This window comes from Myiozetetes cayanensis, unplaced genomic scaffold (assembly GCF_022539395.1).
Source record: "Myiozetetes cayanensis isolate MyiCay16 unplaced genomic scaffold, myiCay2020 scf4, whole genome shotgun sequence".
Taxonomy (NCBI): Eukaryota; Metazoa; Chordata; class Aves; order Passeriformes; family Tyrannidae; genus Myiozetetes; species Myiozetetes cayanensis.
In genome coordinates, this window is record NW_026087631.1 from 12,749,418 (window position 1) to 12,771,364 (window position 21,947).

The 21,947-nt window shown below is 40.6% G+C and overlaps 1 protein-coding gene across 10 annotated transcripts in view; it reads right to left on the reverse strand.

The window, feature by feature from the left end:
• Nucleotides 1-1,228: 1,228 nt before the first annotated feature.
• Nucleotides 1,229-21,947, reverse strand: part of PTBP3 (polypyrimidine tract binding protein 3) — a 59,000-nt gene continuing 38,281 nt past the window's right edge. For 9 of the 10 annotated variants that reach the window (XM_050328620.1, XM_050328609.1, XM_050328615.1 and 6 more), the window contains 6 exons: nt 20,279-20,312; nt 19,556-19,648; nt 18,792-19,008; nt 17,715-17,792; nt 16,025-17,026; nt 2,194-2,306 (listed from right to left, as the gene is read on the reverse strand). In XM_050328620.1, the coding sequence (XP_050184577.1) occupies nt 16,894-17,026; nt 17,715-17,792; nt 18,792-19,008; nt 19,556-19,648; nt 20,279-20,312 (555 nt within the window). In that variant the 3' untranslated portion in view covers nt 2,194-2,306; nt 16,025-16,893. Of the gene's footprint in view, nt 2,307-16,024; nt 17,027-17,714; nt 17,793-18,791; nt 19,009-19,555; nt 19,649-20,278; nt 20,313-21,947 lie in introns of all 10 variants that reach the window. The other variant, XM_050328619.1, reaches the window with a different exon arrangement.

A 21,947-nucleotide genomic window follows, 5' to 3' on the forward strand; every position in this document is an offset into this window, starting at 1 on the left:
AATTCAGCAATTACTGCCCTTTCTGTTTCAGCTTCCAAGTATTAAAAATTTTATATTTATTCTAATTACAAGTGATTTTCATTTTCAAAGAGGGACACTTATATTAACTGCTTAGGAAACCAAAATTACTTGTGATTATATTACAGCGTTACAGCAGCTGACAAGAATTCAAGATGGGATTTACTTTTTTTGTTAGGTAGGAAGGGGAAAAGACAACATACAGGAATTCTACTTTCCTATTATACTTTCTCAGGCAGACCTGGTCAAAAAATATGAAGCCAGATTTTGGCCACCAAAAGCTAACATTTTCCACAGAATTCTCATCAAATATTTAAGTATCAAGGACAAAATCAAGAATTACATATGAGGACTTCATATCCAGCCTTTGGAGAATAAGTATTTTGCTGAAAGCTGCAATTCAGCTAAACTCAATTAGGTTTTTCTCCCTACAAAGGCATCTACATTCAGAGATTGGTAATAGCATAATTTAAACTAAATTTGCTCAGTGCTCTAGTCCTAGTCTTGAGACACAGGCAGTCATTAAGTATAGGCACGAGACTTCGGATTCTTCAAGATGTGCTAGGCTTGGACTGGGTGGCAGACAATTAAACACCTGCCAGATTGGCTGAGAATTTTAGATCAGAAAGAGGGGCTGCACTCCCCACATCACACACATATTTGTATCTCTTGCTTTAGACTACTGTCTGTTTACCAGCAATCCTGAATTTCGGATGCCAGAATAAAAGGGTCTAAACTAGTGCTGTGTAACACAGAGAAGGACAAGCAAAGGAGTCTGAAAGAAGTGCAATCTAGAAGTTGAGAAACAGGAAGCTGAAAGCAGACCATCTCTTTCAGATGCTACTTTAATTTTTTAAAATCTTTGTGCAAATGATATGAATTTGAATCCTAATGCTCTAAGAGTACAGCACAGTAAAAGAGAAAACAAATGAATTCTCACAGATTCCCCAAGTCTGTCATCATTGAAGTCTCACATCCTCATCTCAAAGAATGCAGTAGTCATCAGCTGCTGTATTGGCTCTGAGTCGTAGAATAGATTTCCATCTCATGAAAATAAGATTTTCTGTCCTACACAAGGGTGTACTTGTTGCTGAAGATGTGCACTAACCTTCTTAAAATATCTTTGATATGAAAATAAGACATTATTAGCTGCACAATTATAAAACAAGAAAAAACCCAAAGCAGTAGACAAGAACACAAGAGAACTTAAGAGAGTACAACTGTAATGACATTTATTAAAAGACATGCTATAACAACTAGTTAGGAAAAGAGATAGGTATAGGTACTAAATAATCAGAAAACACGCTAATCTAAACAAACAGAATATATTACAGCATAATCAAATTCACCATGCATTACACAGTCCCAAAATAGGTTTCTTTAATACATCTTATATCTTCTTTAATTTTTAAGTCATCTCTACAGACATGGAATACTTTTCATGCAATGCCGTAAGATACTTTACAAATGAAAGCTGTTGCTTATTAAAATATACAGACAATCTTTTTTATAAAAAAACATTTTACATTTCCATTTGTTCCCCCAAACACTTTTTTGCCAGGTTAAAAAAACAAAAACAAAACCAAAAAACATGATATTGCAAATAATTACAGTATTTTCTTGTGTTACATGAACATTTTTATAAACTGAAAGGGAACATTTATGAACAGATCATGTAAAATGAGGGAATGACAGCAATTCTTAGACATGTTTTCTAAGTCTTGAATACAGTACTAAAAGTAGTCCATTAACCTTTTGCCTTATCTCACACCATTTGGTTCACATTACAATCTCATTTTCCATTGTTTCAATCACCAATAGAAATCTCAAATAAAGCCCACTTGGTATTGGGTCTTTCCATCAGAAAAGAGTGTGAGATAAAACAAGTTTTTCACATGTCTCAGTACAACTAGAACAGTCTTTGGTCAGATAGTGAATTGACATTCTGATGCAAGAATTTGCTTGGTTAACAACCTTTGTCTTGTGCTGCTGCAGTTCTAGGGTGAACTTTTGCAGAAAGTGTGTATCATATTCAAAATTAATTGGAAAGTGCTTAGAATGAAGTTTATGCATGGTAGCTTCCCACTCACCAATATTGCAGAGTTTCTGAGACCCAAGAAACTGCTTACCGTGAAGACATTAGCCTGCCAAGGTAAAAGCTTTCTTCATTTAGACCTTCAACTATTTAATTCCTTTGGGACTGCTCCAGGTACCTGTTATTATTACCCAAAGTTGGAAATATGTGGCTTATGCTTGAATTCCTGCATATTGCAGTACAAAAGAAAAAACTGCAATGGAAAAGGCAGAGGGGTAATTAAATCTGTATTGAAACAGCTGTAATTCACTTCTTGTATAGTCACTGGACAACAATAATTTCTAACAATATAAATATACCATTTCCAAAGGGGAAAATATATTTATTATAATTAAGACAGTAACAGATATGAAAAACCCTACGTATAAAACTTCTGAAGGCACAAAAACTTTGGTACAGTTTTGTTCCTGTATCATATCCCCTGGTAATAAAACCCTGAAGTTAAGTACCTCAGAAATTTTCCATTCTGTTAGAATTTGCTCTAAAAAGAGCAGGCAATCAGTCTTGTATATAGCAAACAAAACCTCAGAAGATAAAGTTAATGTAAAGAAAAAATTCTGTGCAATCTGAGCAGTATCCTTTTAGCACAGCAGTAACAATATTAAGTCTGGTAGTTCTGATCTAATTAACAACATACCACGGCCAAAGATTAAGGCAAAACAATGCTTTTTGTAAGCAGCTGACCTCTCCCTTGAAAAGCAGAAGTATAAGCTATAGCAGCATAAAATGGCAAGTAGTAGGTCTACATGCCTTATAAAAGAAGAACTTATCACTTTCCTACTGACATGAATCAGAGGAGAGCAAGATAACTGATCACACAAACCTCACTGGCAGTATTATCAACAAACACTAATAGATTTCCTGGCACACAAACACAAGTTTGCTGTCTATAATCAGAAAATGTCACCTATAGGCAAATCTCCACAGATAAATGGAGTATCTTCAGCATAAGAAGGATCTCAATCTACTCAGTATGCAACAACAGTGCAACTGAGGACTAGCAGACAAGGCAACTGTGTTAAATTATCAATCAAAGTTTAGGAAATTTGTTCAGATATTTACAGACTTCTGAAGAAATTCAAAGAAGCAGAAGTTCTACCATTATACAACAAACCAAGGATCATTTGAAAAGGCACTTAGCTGCTCCTGGGTTGTTAAAAAGGCCTTATTACACTTTGAACCAAATATGCATTCATCAAAAAAAATGGAATCAGAGGTAACCCAGAGTTGATTCGTAATCATGACAAAAACAAAGGCACAGTCATAGAATCACAGAATACGCTGAGTTGGAAAGGACCCACAAGGATCATCAAGTCCAACTCCTGGCTCTTCACAGGACACCCCAAGAGTCACACCACGTGCCTGAGAGCACTGTCCAAATGCTTCCTGAACTCTATCAGGTTTGGTGTTGTGACCACTTCCCTGGGGAGTAAGAACTCTACAATTTCCAGTACTTACATCAATGATTTCCAGTACCTTCTAGTGTTTTAGAGTACAAATTCCAGGTTACACTTATCAGGTACTTCACAAATGATTTAAACAGAAGTTAATAGTACATTTTAAAGAAATTATAAACCTATCTTTAACAACTCAAGGCTACAGTATAGAGAAGATGAAGCCAGAATCTTCTTGGGAGTTACAAAGGTAACAGGTTAGAAGGCAACAGACATGTATAGGATGCAGTAGGTTTAAAGTGTAACTATATATTAGGGAAGCAAATTCACAGTAAGGACTGCCAAACTGTGATGGTTTTGGTCTAGGCCTTCCTGGTAACCAGCTCATAACCAAGGAAGTGGTCATGTACCCAGTATTCCCTATGATTTTTATGTAAACCAGAGTATAAATAAGTTGGAAATTGAAGACCTCGCTCTCTTCTCTTCCGGTGAGGTTCGGGAGCAGTGGGTCCTTGCGTTGGTCTCGCTTATCTAAGGCTGAGGCTGGCAATGACCGCTGGTCTGCCACGTGGGAGATTTGGAGAGTGCTGGCCATGTCTGGAGATCTTGCTTTTCTGAGGGACGTGGTGAGATTTGTTTTGCTAGTTATTTTGCTAGTTCTTAGGTTTGATTGTGTATATCTGTTCTGTGTCCGTTTTTGTCCCTTTTTATCCCTTCTTCCCCTTTCCCTTTCCCTTGGGGTGGGGGGGGAGTGTTTGGATTCCCTTTGCTGTGTACATAGCATCTTAATTGTATATAACTGTAATATATGTAAATATATATATTTTTATATAATTAGCTTGATTTCGGGTTCTTCAATTTTTTTATAGTTTTTTTTTTCCTTGTCCTAAGGGAAGAAGGGAGGGGGACGGGGTTGTTACTGTGAGTTCGGGCATTTGGCAGGGAGCCAGGTCCGAACAATCACACAAATATAGGAACAAAGAATTTGTGAAAACTCCATTTTTGAAAACACTGAAAATTTACATGGACAAATCTCTGACAGCTGCTCAAAGTTGTCCATAATCTGAGGGAGAAGTAGGATTAAGGCCTGTAGAGGTTCCTTTTCATCCTACATCACTCTAAGAATCTGTAGAATAGTATCATTCTTTCCCAAATACTGCTCTTTTCACAGATATTAAGGGATTTGCTAAAATATGCTTTAGAGAACCAAGAACTGAGATGCAACTATGCTTTTACAGCCAGGCACTAATGAGTCAAGCGCAAAGTATAAGAATTATTCCTTTTGTCACAATCCTTCAGTAACAATGCATTTTGATAAAGAAGGGGTTATGTTTGTGGTTTTAATTATTCAAGGTAGAATATCCCATGAGAAAAACTAGCCTTAACTAATCCATTCATTCTGCAAAGGAAATATTAAGATGTACAGTTAGCTTTGAAGCATATCTGCACATCTTGTAAAAGCAGATGTCCCTAACAGGCAGTATCTTTAAGACATACACAAATCTGAAAGTAAGTTGACAAGAATAATTCAGTTGCAGAAATAGAAAAAGAAAAATCAAAAAAGATACATACACAACAGTTGTGCCACAAAACCAAAAAGGAAACATCATAAATATCCATGCTCAGATTTTTCTTAAATTAAAAAAATGTAAGTCTCTGCATGCAGTTTTTTCATCAGTCCTCACAGTCAAAGGAGAGCTGTTTGAAAGGGCCAGTTGAATCTAGTCAATCAAAAAATGGTTCTGGGACTGGTACCCAGTTTGACTTGGACCATGGGACTGGTCTGAGAAACTAGGTCTACTGGGGGCTGATGGATCCATCTCTCAGAGGAAGGGAAGAGCAACTTCAGTCACAGGCTTACCAAGCTTTAAACTAAAGGTGCCAGTGGGAGGTGAACCTCAGTCCATCCCACTCTTACCAGTTTGATGCCAGTAATACATGTCTAGAGCCTGAAGAGGGATCACAGGTCAGCAGGAAAGTACCCACAGAGCAAAGGAATTCTAGCCAATAAGTCTGCTTCACTGGGGTCCCAACTTCAAGGCAACAGCGCATAAGATGGGCAATAAATAAGTATGGGGATTGTTTTGGTTATCACGGTTTGTTTTGGAACAGTTACTGGGAAAACTGCCAAAAGAGGCTTGTTTATATAAATATACCTATTGTTTGGGAACAAGGAAAACTAATATAAAAACATGGCTTTTTTATTCATTTTTTTGCCATCCTAGCCCTCTTCATATATATCTATGGATTTCCTATAGGAAAGGAATCAGAAGGCACGTACCAATTTCTACCTTTCCTTGATTATGACCTCAAGGGTCTAGTTGCCCTTGGATTAGAACTGGCCCCAATCCTGACATAAATTGTTTAGCAACGGTGCTGTTGTTGATAAAGGTCATGGAAGTGTTATTTAAAATTGGAAAGGTAGTGTGGTACTGCTTTCCTTGTTGCAGGAAAGGCCAAACCTCAAAGGGATTCACTGGAACTTTGGGAAGGGCCTTGAAAAAGCCAGTCTCTGGATGGCAAGGAATGTGGGCCAATTTTGGCAAATTGGTAGGACGCGTGACACCTCCCATTAGTTGGGAGTTCACGCCAGAACAAGTGCTTGATCCTGACGAGATGGCACGTCGCTTGGCTGAAGGGTGTTTTTCTTATGAGGACCCGAACACACAGTTCTTTGCTTTGTACTGGGGCCTGGTGAGTGCTTATTGAGCTGCTGTTGACTACTCTCGGAAGGCTATGGCCAAGGCAGAAACTCAAACCATGCCCCCTGGACCAGCGCTGCCTTTACTACATCCACAGGAAGTGGAACTCAAACAACACCACCCAAGATACCCCTTGCCCCTGTAGTGAAAAAGAAGAGCTGGATATCGGTGCCCGACTTGATTAGCCTACGACCAATGGGAGATCAAAGCAAGTCAGATGATAGCAGGGAAGGGCCCGATACTGATACTAGTGCCAGTAGTCAACAAAAGCAAAGCAGCCTGAAAATGGAAAGTGAAGTTTCAAGATCAATGACCCCGTCAGAACTTCGGGACTTGCGAAAAGATTATAGTCGTCAGCCTGGTGAACGAATTCTGTCATGGCTGCTTCGATGCCGAGATGGTGGGGCTAGAGCTCACATACTGCCAAGTCATGAAGCACAGCAACTAGGATCCCTCACCAAAAATCACGAACTTGATCAATTGGTTGCTGATCCAAAACCCAAAACCAGTCTTTGGGCACGACTTGTCACAGCTGTTAAAGAAAGTATCCGTTCAAAGAATATTTAACGTGCCCAACAAGGAAGTGGACTAAAGTAGAAGAAGCCATTCAGTATTTAAGAGAATTGGCGTTGTTGGAACTTATGTATGATGACTCCCAATATGATGGTGTTGTTGATGAACCAGAGGGTGTCACTTGTACAATGCCTATGTGGAGAAAAATAGTCCAAGGTGCTCCTGCATCATATGTTCATGTCTTGGCAGCAGTGATGCTTCCAAACACACACGAAATGCTTGTGGGCATGCTGTGTACTGTGTTATGACATTTAGAAGAAACAGTAGGATCTAGCAATGCATTTTCTAGAGAAAATTCTGATTCCAGTTACAGACCAAAAACTGAAAAAGAGGAGCTTTATGATCACTCCAAATATGAGGACAACTATGGAGACTGCAAAGACCAACGCTACAGATAGATCATCTGAACGGTCTCGACCACAGTCTAGATCTCGGTCCCAGTCCCGCTCACGATCTCCTTCCATCACACACAGAAGGAGAGAAAGCCCTAAGCATAAATTACGTAATGAACTGTGGGCTTATCTGCGTGTCCAGGGAGAGAACATGAGGAAGTGGGATGGAGAAGCTACTTCCAAACTTGCAGCCAGGGTGAGAGAAATAAAAAGCAAGAAAGTCTATGTGGTAGATGCAGATGTCCTGGAAGGAGGACAGCAATCTCCAAGACGCAGGAAGACTGAGGTCCGTTTCTGGGACAACAAGAAAGCCTCTGACAAGCCACAGCAAAGATCCAATGGTGAATGTTTAAGCCAGAACCAATAGAGGGGCCCTGCCTTCTGCCAGGAGGAGGAGAGGGACGAAAAAGATAACGGAGTTTATTGGACTGTGTGGGTTCAATGGCCTGGCACATTGGATCCTCAAAGATACCAAGCTTTAATAGATACCAGTGCACAGTGTACATTAATGCCCTTAGGACATGTGGGCACAAAGACTATTTCTATTTTTGGAGTGACAGGAGGGTCTCAAGAGCTGTCAGTGGTAGAGGCCGAAATAAGCTTGACGGGTGGGACCAGTGGGAAAAGCATCCCATTGTGACAGGGCCAGAAGCCCCTTGCATTCTCGGCATGGATTACCTCAGGAGAGGATAGTTTGAGGACCCAAAGGGGTACCGATGGGCTTTTGGTGTAGCCGCAGTGACTGAAGAGGAGTCCAAGCAATTATCTGCCCTGCCTGGCCTCTCAGAAGATCCTTCTGTTGTAGGATTACTGCAAGTTGAAGATCAGCGAGTGCCGACAGCCACTAAGACAGTGCACAGGCGGCAGTACTGGACGAATCGAGATGCTGTGATCCCCATTCATAAGATGATCTGGAAGCTGGAAAGTCAAGGGGTGGTCAGTAAGACTCACTCAGCCTTCAACAGCCCCATTTGGCCTGTATGCAAATCTGATGGAGAATGGAGATTGACTGTGGACTATCGTGGCTTGAATAAAGTCACGCTACCATTGAGTGCTGCTGTTCCAGACATGTTGGAGCTCCAGTATGAGCTGGAGTCCAAGACAGCGAAGTGGTACGCCACTACTGACATCGCGAATGCGTTCTTCTCCATTCCCTTGGCAGCAGAGTGCAGGCCGCAGTTTGCTTTCACGTGGAGGGGCGTGCAGTACACATGGAACCGACTGCCCCAGGGGTGGAAGCACAGTCCAATCATTTGCCATGGACTAATTCAGGCCACCCTAGAGAAGGGCAAGGCCCCAGAGCACATCCAGTACATTGATGACATCATTGTATGGGGGGACACAGCAAAGGAAGTTTTTGAGAAAGGAGAGAAAATCATCCAGATTCTCCTTAACGCCGCTTTCGCCATCAAGAAGAGTAAGGTCAAGGGACCTGCCAGAGAGATCCAGTTTCTAGGGGTGAAATGGCAAGATGGGCGACGACAGATACCAACAGATGTCATCAATAAGATCGTAGCAATGGCTCCGCCGACCAACAAGAAGGAGACACAGGCCTTCCTAGGGGCCATAGGCTTTTGGAGCCCTGAGTACAGCCAGATTGTGAGCCCTCTTTACTTTGTGACCCGTAAAAAGAATAGCTTTCAATGGGGTCCTGAACAACAGCAAGTGTTCAAACAAATCAAGCAAGAGATTGCACGTGCTATGGCTCTTGGGCCAGTCAGGACGGGACCAGATGTAAAGAATGTACTTTACTCTGCAGCTGGGGATAAAGGTCCCTCCTGGAGCCTCTGGTAAAAGGTGCCTGGTGAGACGCGAGGGCGACCCCTTGGTTTCTGGAGCCGAAGCTACAGAGGATCTGAGGCCAACTACACCCCTATGGAGAAGGAAATTCTGGCAGCCTATGAAGGCATACAAGCAGCCTCAGAAGTGGTTGGCACTGAAACACAGCTCCTCCTAGCAACCCGACTACCGGTGCTGAGTTGGATGTTCAAAGGGAAAGTGCCCCCTACGCATCATGCCACCGATGCTACGTGGAGCAAGTGGATGGCTTTGATTACGCAACGTGTCCGAATGGGAAACTCAAATCGCCCTGGAATTCTGGAGATTATAACAAATTGGCCTGAAGGTAGAAACTTCAGTCTGGTAGACGAGGAAGAAGAAGAGCCAGTGAGCCGAGCTGAAGAAGCTCCGCCATATAATCAGCTGCTGGATGAAGAGAAGCGTTATGCCCTTTTCACTGACGGTTCTTGCCGCATTGTAGGAAGGAACTGGAAGTGGAAAGCAGCCGTTTGGAGTCCCCCCCGACGGGTGGCAGAAGCTGCTGAAGGTAAAGGCGAACCGAGTCAATTTGCGGAACTCAAAGCTGTCCAATTGGCCTGGACATTGCAGAATGGGAAGGATGGCCAAAGCTCTACTTCTACACTGATTCATGGATGATAGCCAATGCCCTATGGGGATGGCTAGATAGGTGGAAGAAGATGAACTGGACACGTAGAGGGAAACCCATCTGGGCTGCTGATTTGTGGCAAGACATTGCTGCCAGAGCAAAGAAACTGAATGTGAGAGTCTGCCATGTAGATGCCCATGTGCCCAAGAGTCGAGCTAATGAAGAACATGATAATAACAGACAGGCAGACCGAGCTGCACAGGTCAGGGTGTCACAAGTACACCTGGACTGGCAGCAGAAGGGAGAATTGTTCCTAGCTCGATGGGCCCATGATGCTTCAGGCCACCAGGGCCGAGATGCCACCTATAGATGGGCACGAGGCCGAGGGGTGGATTTAACCATGGACTCTATTTCCCAGGTTATCCATGACTGTGAAACCTGTGCCGCTATTAAGTAGGCAAAAAGACTGAAGCCCCTGTGGTATGGTGGACGCTGGGACAAGTATAAATACGGGGAGGCATGGTAGGTAGATTACATCACGTTGCCACAGACCCGCCAAGGTAAACGCTATGTGCTTACCATGGTGGAAGCAACCACCGGATGGCTAGAGACTTATTCAGTGCCCCATGCAACGGCCCGGAACACCATTCTGGGTCTTGAAAAGCAGGTCCTGTGGCATGGGACTCCAGAGCGAATTGAGTCAGACAATGGGACTCATTTCAAAAATGATTTAGTCACCACCTGGGCAAGGGATCATGGTATCGAATGGGTATATCACATTCCATATCATGCACCAGCTGCTGGGAAGGTTGAGAGGTGTAATGGACTGTTAAAAACTACTTTGAAAGCCCTAGGTGGGGTAACTTTCAAAAATTGGTATCAGAACCTAGCAAAGGCCACATGGTTAGTGAACACTAGGAGTTCTGTCAATCGAGCTGGCCCTGCACAAGCAGAATCCCTCCACATTGTAGACGGAGACAAAGTTCCAGCGATCCACTTGAGAGGAATGCTAGGGAAAGCCGTTTGGGTCACTCCTGCCTCAGGCCAAGACAAACCCATATGTGGGATCGTCTTTGCTCAGGGGCCAGGACATACCTGGTGGGTAATGAGAAAAGACAGAGAGATCCAATGTGTGCCACAAAGAAATTTAACCTTGGGGAGAAACTAATTCTGTGCCTTGAGTTGTGTTTTACAGGAGACCAGCCACCATCAAGAAAGACCTGAACTAAGCTGATGCCAGTATCCAGTGATGAGACAGCCCAGAACGATGAATCAGTCCAAAAACCAGAACTCTGATTGTGACCAAGGAAACCAAAGATTTGAAACGAACTGATGTCGGTGTTGATTTTTAACAACTGCTCCGAGGAGACAAACAAAGACTATATATACGTGTATATATGCGCGGGATATAAGCGAACGCGAGATATAGGTGTTGTGTAAAAATAGTATGGAATAAGGGGTGGAAAATGTGGTGGGTTTAATCTAGGCCTTCCTTGGTTACCAGTTTGTAACCAAGGAAGAGGCAGTGTTCCCAGTATTCCATAAGATTTTTACGTAAATCGGGGTATAAATAAGAAGGGAAGAGAGGCCTTCACTCTCTTTCTCTTCCAGCGGGGTACGGGAACAGTGGGTCCTTGCGTTGGTCTCGCTTATCTAAGGCTGAGGCCTGCAGCGACCGCTGGCCTGCCACGTGGAGGATAGCAGAGTGCTGGCCGTGTGTGTCAATCCTACTTTTTTCTAAGGGACGTGGTGAGATTTGTTTTACTGGTTACTTTACTAATTCTCGGGTTTGATTGCGTATATCTACTCAGTGTCCCTTGTTTGTTCCCCTTTCCCTATCCCTTCGGGGGGTGTTTGAACTTCCTTTTTGCTGTGTACATAGCATCTTACTATAATATACACCAAATATATATTTTTTTATATAACCAGCTGGATTTTTGGGTTCTTCAATTTACATAGTTTTTTTTTCCTTTGCTCTGGGAGAAGAAGGGAGGGGAAAGGGGGGGGGTTGCTACTGAGTCTTTGGGCATTTGGCAGGGAGCCAAGTCCGAACCATCACAGTTGTGGTCAATGGCTCAGTGTCCAGGTGGAGACCAGAGACAAGCAGTGTTCCAGCAAAGTCCGTATCAGTACTGGACCTGTTTAGCACCTTTTTTGGTGACATGGACAGTGGGATTGAATGCACCCTTAGCAAGTTCACTGACACCACCAAGCTGTGTGGTACAGTCAACACACTGGAAGGAAGGGATACCATCCAGAGGGACCTGGACAGACTGAGAGGTGGGTCTGTAAGAACCTCGCTCAAACCATTCTATGATTTTGTGAAATCCAGAATATACATGCTGAAGATGTATATTATTCCTAAGACAACTGAACTTTCCAGTACCTTCTGCGTATTTACATAGCTGCATTGTACAGCACTTCTCCTACTTACATATGTAAGTATGTAAGTATGACTTACATATGTATAGTCATCATTGTCAATACTACCAACAGCACACTTTTGTTGCTGTATAGACATCTTGTACCATCTTTATAAGATTGGCTGCTACTGTTGAGGAATCCATTCAGTACAGGTAGCTCAGGGGTGCTACAGATTGAGTTCTGGGTGGCAGGAGCCTGAGGCAAGAGGCCATGAACTGCTAACCCTTTGCACAGAGGGCCTGGGAAGCTGTGGCCCAGCCAGGGGACCAGACACTCAAGGACACAGAAACACAGAAGAGGCCAAGGACCCCCAGACTTTTGTGCCCTTAGACTGTGAGGGTATAAAAGCCCAGGGTACTTTTGTTCAAGGTCTCTCCTTGGAGGCACCAGCTCAAGGTGTTATTTTGTTACTGCACCAAAAATTAAATTATTTAAAGGATCAAGATATCTGAGACGCTGCCCTAGGAAACATGGGGTCAAGTCAGTCAGAAAACCTCATCTGCCTGTGTGAGTATGGGTTGTTTAGCTGAGAAGGGTCTTCAATCCCAGCTCAGGTGGATCAAATGTGACTTCCTGAGTAGCTCCTAGGTGGTCAGACAGGGAAGCTTCTTTAACACTACATCTCTAACTAACATGCATTAAAGGAAGGCAAGCTCGTATCTGGCTGATTTTGCAAAAATAATTCAGAGAAAAAATTTGAAAAAGTTTACTACAGAATAATCAGATCATTGTAGAAACATACTCTTTCTTCTGGGAAGATAAAGTCATACAAGTCATATAAGTTAATGAAAAAAACAACAAGAATGAGTGGCAAAACATTACAGCTGAAACAAATTCTCCAGTAGTTAGAAGTACATAAATACTATGTGTAGTGGGTTTCTGTGGCTGGGTTTTGGTAGCAGGGGCTAGGGGGTGGCTTCTCTTAGAAGCTGCCAGAAGCTTCCCCTGTGCCGTGGAGCCAATGCCAGCTGGCTCCAGGAGGGGGTTCCTGCTGCTGGCCAAGGCTGAGCCAATCAGGAGTGACAGAAACACCTCTGTGATAACATATTTAAGAACAGAAGGTTGTGGCACAGAAAGAACTTCAGGCAGGGAAGAGCGGAGTGAGAACATGGGAACAACAAGGTAGACCCCAAGGTCAGTGCAGAAGGAGGGGCAGGAGGTGCTCCAGGAGCCGGAGCCGAGGCCCTGCAGCCCGTGGTGCAGACCAGGGTGGGGCAGCTGTGCCCCTGCAGCCCATGGGGGACCATTGGGGTGCAGAGACCCCCCTGCAGCCCAGGGAGGAGCCCACACTGGAGCAGAGGGATGCAGGAAGGAGGCTGTGACCCCGTGGGAGGCCCAAGAAGGAGCAGGGTCCTGCTGGAGACCTGCAGCCCATGGAGAGGGAAGCCCAGGCTGGAGCAGGTTTTTCCTGGGTAGGACTTGTGGCTCCTGTGGGGGACCCACATCGGTACAGCTCATTGGTGAAGGACTGCACCCCATGGAGGAGTGACCCGTGGGACAGCAGTTTGGGAAGAACGGCTGCCTGAGGGATGGACTCACACTGGAGAGCTCCATCAAGGACTGTCTCCTTTGGGAGGGACCCCAGAGGAGCAGGGGAAGGACTCCTCTCCCTGAGCAGCAGCAGAAACAACAACTGACCATAGCCCCCATTCCCTGTCCCCCTGCACCCCTTGGCTGGGAGGAGGGAGAACACAGAAGGAAGGAGGGGTAGGGGAAGGTGTTTTTTAAGATTTCTCACTCTTTGTCTCTTATCCTGTTAGTAATACATTTAAGTAATATCCCCACTTTGAGTCTGTTTTGCCCATGAAGGTAATCAGTAACTGACCTTTCTCAGCTCTTATCTCAGCTCATGAATCCTTCGCTGTTTTTTCCCTCTCCTCTGTCCAGTTGCAGAGAGTGGCTTTACTGGGTACCTGGCATCCAGCCAGGGTCAACCCACTACACTATGTTTGAAAGGAATACCTCTTTAAAATGTGGTAAAGTAAAATTAAATTTACTTAAAATTATTTTATTTAAAAGGAAATTGTAGAAAGAAAAATATCTTAAATTAAAGTTAACTTTCTAAAATATGATCAGAAGTCAAAAATATTCATCTGTACATTCCAGACCAAACCTAACTGCACCTCAGCTTGTTCCCCAAAGAGAAATTAATATTCAGTATCAAATATTTTTTCATACTTAAAAGGAAAGAATGATAGCATTCTATTACTTGAAGTTCAATACTGGGATGAAAGGGGTGGTGAATTATTCTACGAGCAGCTGGCAGAGGTTTCAAAATCACCAACCCTTGTTCTTGTGGGTGACTTTAACCTGCCAGATGTCTATTGGAAACAACACAGCAGAGAAGTGGCAGTCTAGGAGATTCTTAGAGTATCCCAGAGGATAATTTCCTGTTGCAGCTGATAATAGAACCTACCAGGGGTGGGGCCCTGCTAGACCTGCTGTTTACAAACAGAGAAGGGCTGGTGGGAGATGTGGTGGTCAGAGGCTGTCTGGGCACAGTGACCACGACATTAGATGGAGTTTTCAATACTTGGTGAAGTAAGGAAAGGTGTCAAAAAAACTTCTGCCCAGAAATTTTTTAGATTTGGGCCTATTCAGAAGGCTGGTTTGGACAGTACCTTGGGAAACAGCACTTAAAAACAAAGGGATCCAGGAAGGATGGACATCCTTCAAGAAAGAAATCTTGAAGGTACAGGAGCAGGCTGTCCTTGTGTGCCAAAAGACGAGCCACTGGGAAAGACGACTGGCCTGGCTGAACAGGGAGATTTTGCAGGGAATTAGGGAAAAAAAGAGAGTCTATCACCTTTGGAAAAAAGGCAGGCAACTCATGACATGTTTAGGAATGTAGAAAGAAAATTGGAGAGGCAAAAGCACAATTTGAACTGAATCTGGCCACTTCTGTTAAGGACAACAAAAAGTGTTTTATAAATAAAGTGTTTTTATAAATGCATCAACAGCAAAAGGAGAGGCAAGGAAAACCTCCATTCTTTGTTGGACATGGAGGGGAACATAGTTACCAAAGACTAGTTAGGCTGCACCTTGAGTACTGTGTCCAGTTCTGGGCCCTTCAGTTCAGGAAAAACACTGAGGTGCTGGAGCAGGTCCAGAGAAGAGCAACCAGGCTGGTGAAGGGACTTGAGCACAAGTCCTGTGAGGAGAGGCTGAGGGAGCTGGGGTTGTTTAGTCTGGAGAAGAGGAGGCTCAGGGGTGATCTCATCACTCTCTACAACTACCTGAAAGGAGGTTGTAGCCAGGTGGGGGTCAATTTCTTCTCCCAGGCAAACAGCAGAAGGACAAGAGGTCACAGTCTTAAACTGTGCAAGGGGAGATTTAGGTTGAATATTAGGAAAACATTTTTTACAGAGAGGGTAATCAGACATTGGAATGGTCTGCCCAGGGAGGTGGTAGATTCACTGTCCCTGGAGATTTTTAAGATGAGACTGGATGTGGCACTTAGTGCCATGGTCTAGTTCACAGAGTGGTATTGGGTCATGGGTTGGACTCAGTGGTCTCAGAGGTCTTTTCCAACCTGGTTGATTCTGTGATTCTGTGAAAGAGATGCAGACATCCAAAAGAGAATATTCTGATACAGACAATGCCCCTCAAAAAATCAGATAAAGTCCAGAAACTGAAGTCAATTTCCTGTTAGGCCTTTCCATACAGGTTTATTTGGTTTTTTTAGTGTATTTTTTCTGGATGTGAATTTTTTTTTGGCAAAGTACTGTCATCAGACAATTGCAACTAGGCAAATTCAAAGAATCAAATATGTGATTACATAGTGAGTTAAAACTCATTCCCCCCTATACCCAATCACTATAAAAAAGCACAGGAAACTAGAATTCAGAGAATTACCTAATAAAAAAAATATACCTTGAAGTATTAAGGAAAACACTTTTAAAAAGACCAAGAAGAGAATTATCACAAAGCTCACAATATTTTTTCAAGATATTTCAGACACTTCAGATAACGCTCTAAGCTATTGTAAATTACACACATAGTAAGGCACATAATAAGAAATTAGGTAAATACACACTTACTTAAGTATAGTGGTAAAAAAATCTCTTCAGGTGTTTTTTTTGTGCCCCAAAGATGACCTTCACAAAAATAACTTCTTTAAAACCTGTCATACCATCACAGACCTGAACAGTTTTCATAAGATTGTAAACAATTATTTAGAGGAATGCAAAAATTTATTTTAAATCACGACTACTTTCTTTTTTATATTCTCCAAAATACAATTACACATCACTTCATAGTAAAAATAGGACAAAATTCCATTCCATGGTTAAGTCAACCTAAATCTCTGATACCGTATCTTGAAGAAACGTGTGAAATATCTTTTACTCCACATAGAGAAGGCACTGCCTTATCTCTAATAATTTAATCTGTAGGAACAGCACAGACTTCTTATTTTTACAAACAAATTACTTGTAAAGATCTGCCAAAGTATAAACCCACACCCTGGTAACATAAATACTATTTAGAGGATACTCACAGTCACTGCTTGCTTTTCTTCAACTCAAGAACTACTTCACATTCAAATTAGTGTTTAATCTTCGCAGTGGAAATTTACCATTTTGTTAATAATACTCATTGTTTGGTGTATTGTAAAAGCACTCTAAAATGTTTTCTAAGGCTGATTGAGAATAAAAACCTAAAGGATGTTCTCAAAATATAATTTTAAGTAGGAAATTTGATAAATATTGTTGCTAAAGCTATTTCACAGAAGAATCTTTCTATGGATCACATACTTGCAGCTAGAATCAGAAAAGATCATCATTTAATTCTTTGTGTATTAATGAGCTGCTTCTTTTAAGAGACAGAGCTGGTCTCAGTTGCCTCAGTCTCTACTTGAAGATTTTACTAAAACTGCTATGAAGCCTTAAAAGCAAAGTGCACAGAAAATTCAGATTGTAGATTTTGAGAAGGAAACTCGGAGATGTTGGTTTCCTCCAAAGTCATGATTGTGAAGCTCAATGAGAGCGTGAACTCCTTCTTCCACAGAGCCCAGTTGGATAAGACCCATTTTGCAATCTTTCCTGAAGTACAATAAAAACCATTATTAATCTTCACCAAATTTTCACTAGCCAAGACAGAAGAGTCACATCAGTGGTTTTTTTTCAGCCATATCACACGCACTGAACACTTGTACAGTAAAAGCATCAGAACTAGTTATGCACCTGCTAAAATGTAAAGATAACAAAACTATATAAATTTTGCAAAAATGGCCTAAAGCCATGCCATTGTTTCATTACACTGGACTTCAAAAAACTGGGTCAAAATAAGGCTTGAAGGCCTCTAGAAAACACTTGTATTGTCCATATAGATGGGATTATTCTAGCAGGTATGATTGTGATAAAATAATGCTGTCAAGTAACCTTAATAAATGTTAGAGCAGAGACACTGTGAACTTTTATATGACATTTTACATATACACAGCTTGCATTTTTAAAGAAGCAAGCATTTACTTTCCTTAAACTTACTTTACTTTGAACATATATGGAATTTGTCCAAAGGCTGCATATTTTTGATTATGATAATATAGCATCTCATTTAAAATTTTAAGATTAAAGTTATCATTAAAATTGTCATAGGTGTACTGCTTTTGCCTATAGGTATATGTACATAGAATTCTGCCTACAGTTATAAATACACGGAATGTGCCAAAAAAGCAATAGCCATCTTCCAGGATGAAAGCTTGCTGAGCAATTTTACAAGAGAACTTACTGGAAAAATTTGAAGCCCTTCACAGTAGATCCTTTACTTGCAAAAAGGTTCTTCAAATCATCAACAGTAACAGAAGGCCTAATTAAAAAAAAAAAAAATGAACAAAACCAAACCAAACTCCCCTCAACTTGTAGAACACCAGAGAGTTCTATAATAATATCAAGATCTCAATCTTGGCTTCTAAATTAAATTTGAACAGCAAAAACTATCTCCACCAAGTCAAACCTTGTCAACAATTCAGCCCAACAACTTGGCTTTGTGCTACAAAATTATTTCAGCTACACTATACTGCTTTTCATCCAACCCCATTTCTGTCTCAGTTAAATTCAGATTGCATAAAATTCTCTTAAGGTCTTAATCAGTACCTTCATGAATACATTTCATCTTGAAACTTGAGTGACTGTGCTTCATGTATTTTCAGTTCTGAGGCTTTTTATTTCATTCAAAAAGCCGTTTTCTAAGTGTCTTATAATTTCCTTTGTTACTTGGACCAAATTCCATAGTTTCCTCTTTTCCCTCCCTGCACAGGTGCCAAACAATTGAAGCCTATAAAAACTTATGTTTGGCTGTACTCCACACATTGTTGACAACATTCTACATATAAAAAGTAGATTGTTTCAGTCTTAAAGAACACCATTCTTAACATTTTTTTTTTTTACAACTTCCTCTCCATGAAAGAGATCTGAATTCTGTAGAAATTACTTTTAGAAGTGTAAGAATTAGTAAAAACTGTATCTATATTAAGTAACAATGTCAATGACAAATTTATTGTCAATGTAATTCCAGTACGTAATCTCAAAACACGTTTAATCTTTGCAAAAATTTGTAACACAGAACTTAATAGGTAAAAAATCAACTGATTAAAACTCATCAAGAAGATAATTCAAACAGTTATCCTCATTGCTAATGATAAAAAAAAAAGGACAGTTAAAGGATTAACTTATTGTTAATTATACAGCAGAATGATCCACAGCAGAATGAAGGCCAAGGGAATGTAAAGCTTATGTCAGACTTTGTAACTTAAGAATGCAACCTAAAAAACATCTCTCCAAGAAAATCACACATGTAGATACTCACGGGATGTTGGAGAGATGCAGGGTGGCAGATGGAGGAAAGATATTTTGGCAGTTCCTAGAGCCAGGATTCTTAAAGCGATGTAAAGGGCTATTGCTATAGTCCTTGGTCAGACCTTTGTCCTCTTGCCCTTCACGAGGAAGCTGAATTGTCTGATATTTTGAAAGAGTAGTATGCATGACCCTTCCATAAAGCCTCTGTCCATTCAAGTGGTTGATAGCTAACCAGTGGAAATTTAATTTGAACAGGAATAAATGGAGGGGAAGAAAAGACGATTCTTTAAATACTAATATTGTTTTCTACTCAGTGCCAGATTTCACAGTCTAAATTTAAACTGCAACTTGCACGTCTACCAGGTGGGTTATGCCACACCATTGTATTTAAAACAAGAACAAGGATGGAATATAGTCTCCAGTCTAAATGCAACAAAAATGCAAAACAGCATTTCAGTAAAGAACAGTTGATTATTATGAAATAGCTAGACATAAGATAAACTACAGGAAAATCAGATGATGTATTATTAAAGTAAACTACAGGAAAATTGTATGATGCTTTAATTCTAATATTTACTAGACTGAGATTTATAGGAACTTAGTTTTTAAACCACTTAGAGTATTATCAACATAGGTAAGGAAAAGTTTGTATGTAGTAACGCAGCACAATGATAGCTTTAATTTGTTTATGCTTGCCACAGACAGAGGGCAAATTCCTCCTTTATATTATGCTCATGCTAGTTTGAAGCATAACTGTGCCTTAAAAATCAATACCTAATTGAGCCTGGGTTGCATCTGCCATCTGGACCAAAGCAATTCCTCTTTTCTTAAACATGATCTTCACACGATGCACATTACCGTACACACCTGTGGAAACACAGAGAGGAAATCTCTCATAGCACTATTACAAGCAGCAGAAGGGCAAGTCTGTTTCTTTTGATTAACATTAGATTTACAAAGAATAATCATCTCATTAAACAGCTTGGTTAGAATATTAGTATGAAGGACAGTTTTAAAGTTTGTATATTATTTTCTGAGGCTCCAAAATGGAGGAAAACCCCCAGGATCTTGGTCATAAAACTGCATGTTTATGTTCAGCTTTTAATTAGTGCAATAGTTGTCAAAGTCCCCTTAATAGAGGCATATTAAAATATTACTATGCCAAAACCTGTCCCCTGCCATTAATGTATGAGCCAATCCAGCATTTCCTCTGATGCAATATTTATTTTTGCCTCCTATTTTGTCTTCCCATTTTTGTAGTAAACGAACTGGACCACACCCTGAAATTCATCTGACACTATAAATATTTTGCCTTTTTTTTGGTATCTGTGTCCTATAACTCCTGACTCAAATTACTGTAATTTTAAAACCAGTGCATCCTCTTGTGCATTTTTGGACATGGACAAAACAATGAAGCTTGAATTAACAAGCAGGTGTCAAATAAATAGAAAGAATGCTAGCCCTGTGGTTTCTCAAGGGATATTTGACATATCTTACCAAACAGGATGAAAAGTCCATATGGTGTGATGGCCTGTTTAAATGATAAAATAAGTATATTATTTCTAAAGCCATGCAAATAAAGACATCTATTCCATAAGTGTATGGTAAACAAAAAGAATGGAAGAAATACTGCACACCAATACATAAACCTGTCTCTCCAAAAGCCATTCCCTGCAATAACTACAGTGTATGGCACTCTTGTTAGTATGTATTTGCGATGCACATGTAAAGTATTTAAACAAGCTAACACTTCAGCTCATGCATTTTCATCACTCAAGACTCATTGTGTCATGCTGCAGAAGTTATTAATATTTTAAGTAGCTTTATTATTTGAACTTATTCTTAAGCTAGCAGCTAATTCCCTGAAAAAATGAAAAACATTTGCTAAACTAAAAATAGAAAAGGACATTCAAGAACTCATTTGTATTTTGTAAACAGCAGACAACACCTATGAAACCAAACCTAGTTGCTTCAAAATGTGTTTGTCTTGTCTTCAATTCTGTCCCCATCCCTTTAGATGATGACTGTGACGTTCTAAAGTGATATACATACAATTTAACTGTTTATATATGAAGCTTACAGAAAGTGGTATTTAAATTGTGTTTGAACAGAAGCTGTTCAATTAAATTCTTGTATGCCAAGCACCAGAGATCATTTACACTCTAACGCAGCCAAAACTTATTCAATTGAGACAAAGGTTTTGCCAGTAATGAGTATTAAAAATACTTGGCTATCAGAAGTACTACTCACACTCTCTAGCCCTATTCCTTCTCATCTCACAACATTTGAAATGTGTAACAAAATATCTAAATTTTTCAAAAAAGGAAGATACTGCAGCATAAGTGCAAGACCATACCCATTTATCACTAGTATTTAGTAACAGAGAACAATTACTATCAATATGAAATTAAAATTCATCAAGAGTTTATCTTTCTGGCCTAAATATTTTAATTCAATGTAGAGCAGTGTTTTATGAAATTTCTTATCCAAATGAGACCACAATATTTCTACTAAAAAAAAACCACCAAAAAATTTTTTTGGAAGACAAAACCAGGTAATTTAAAAGTCACATGGAAATGTTCAAGTGCACATTGAAACCCTGCAATAGTGGAGAAATACAAATTGAAATAAGGTTAATAAGATTTTCTATACACAGAAAAAGAAGTGACAGGGCTCAGACAACCACTACAGAAGGACAAGTGCTACACAGTTGCCATGAAATATATTTCCAACAATTAATGCTGTAGTACATACTTATTTTATAACTTTTAAGAAGTTGAGCATTATTTAATGTGTTGATACCGTGAAATGCATTACATCATAAAGTTATACAGGACTCCTTAGATATTGTTAGTATTACATAAAGGAGCAATGTCCTAAAAATAGCTCTAACCTATGTTTGACATGTGCTTATTCTTAAGATTCAGAGAATCATCTTGAATAATCAGCTGCAGGAAGCACAACTACAGCCTTCAACAGAGACTCACTGATATGATATACTGACAAATCAAAGAGAAAGGGACTTGTCTTACAACTGTTTCTTTTTATGTTTACCATGGAATTTGGCTGTTTGTACAAAAACAGAAACAAAACAGTTACCTAAAAAACCCGGTCAACAGATTTTTAAACCTCAGAATATGAAGGTAGCTTCCATTTTGCCATCACT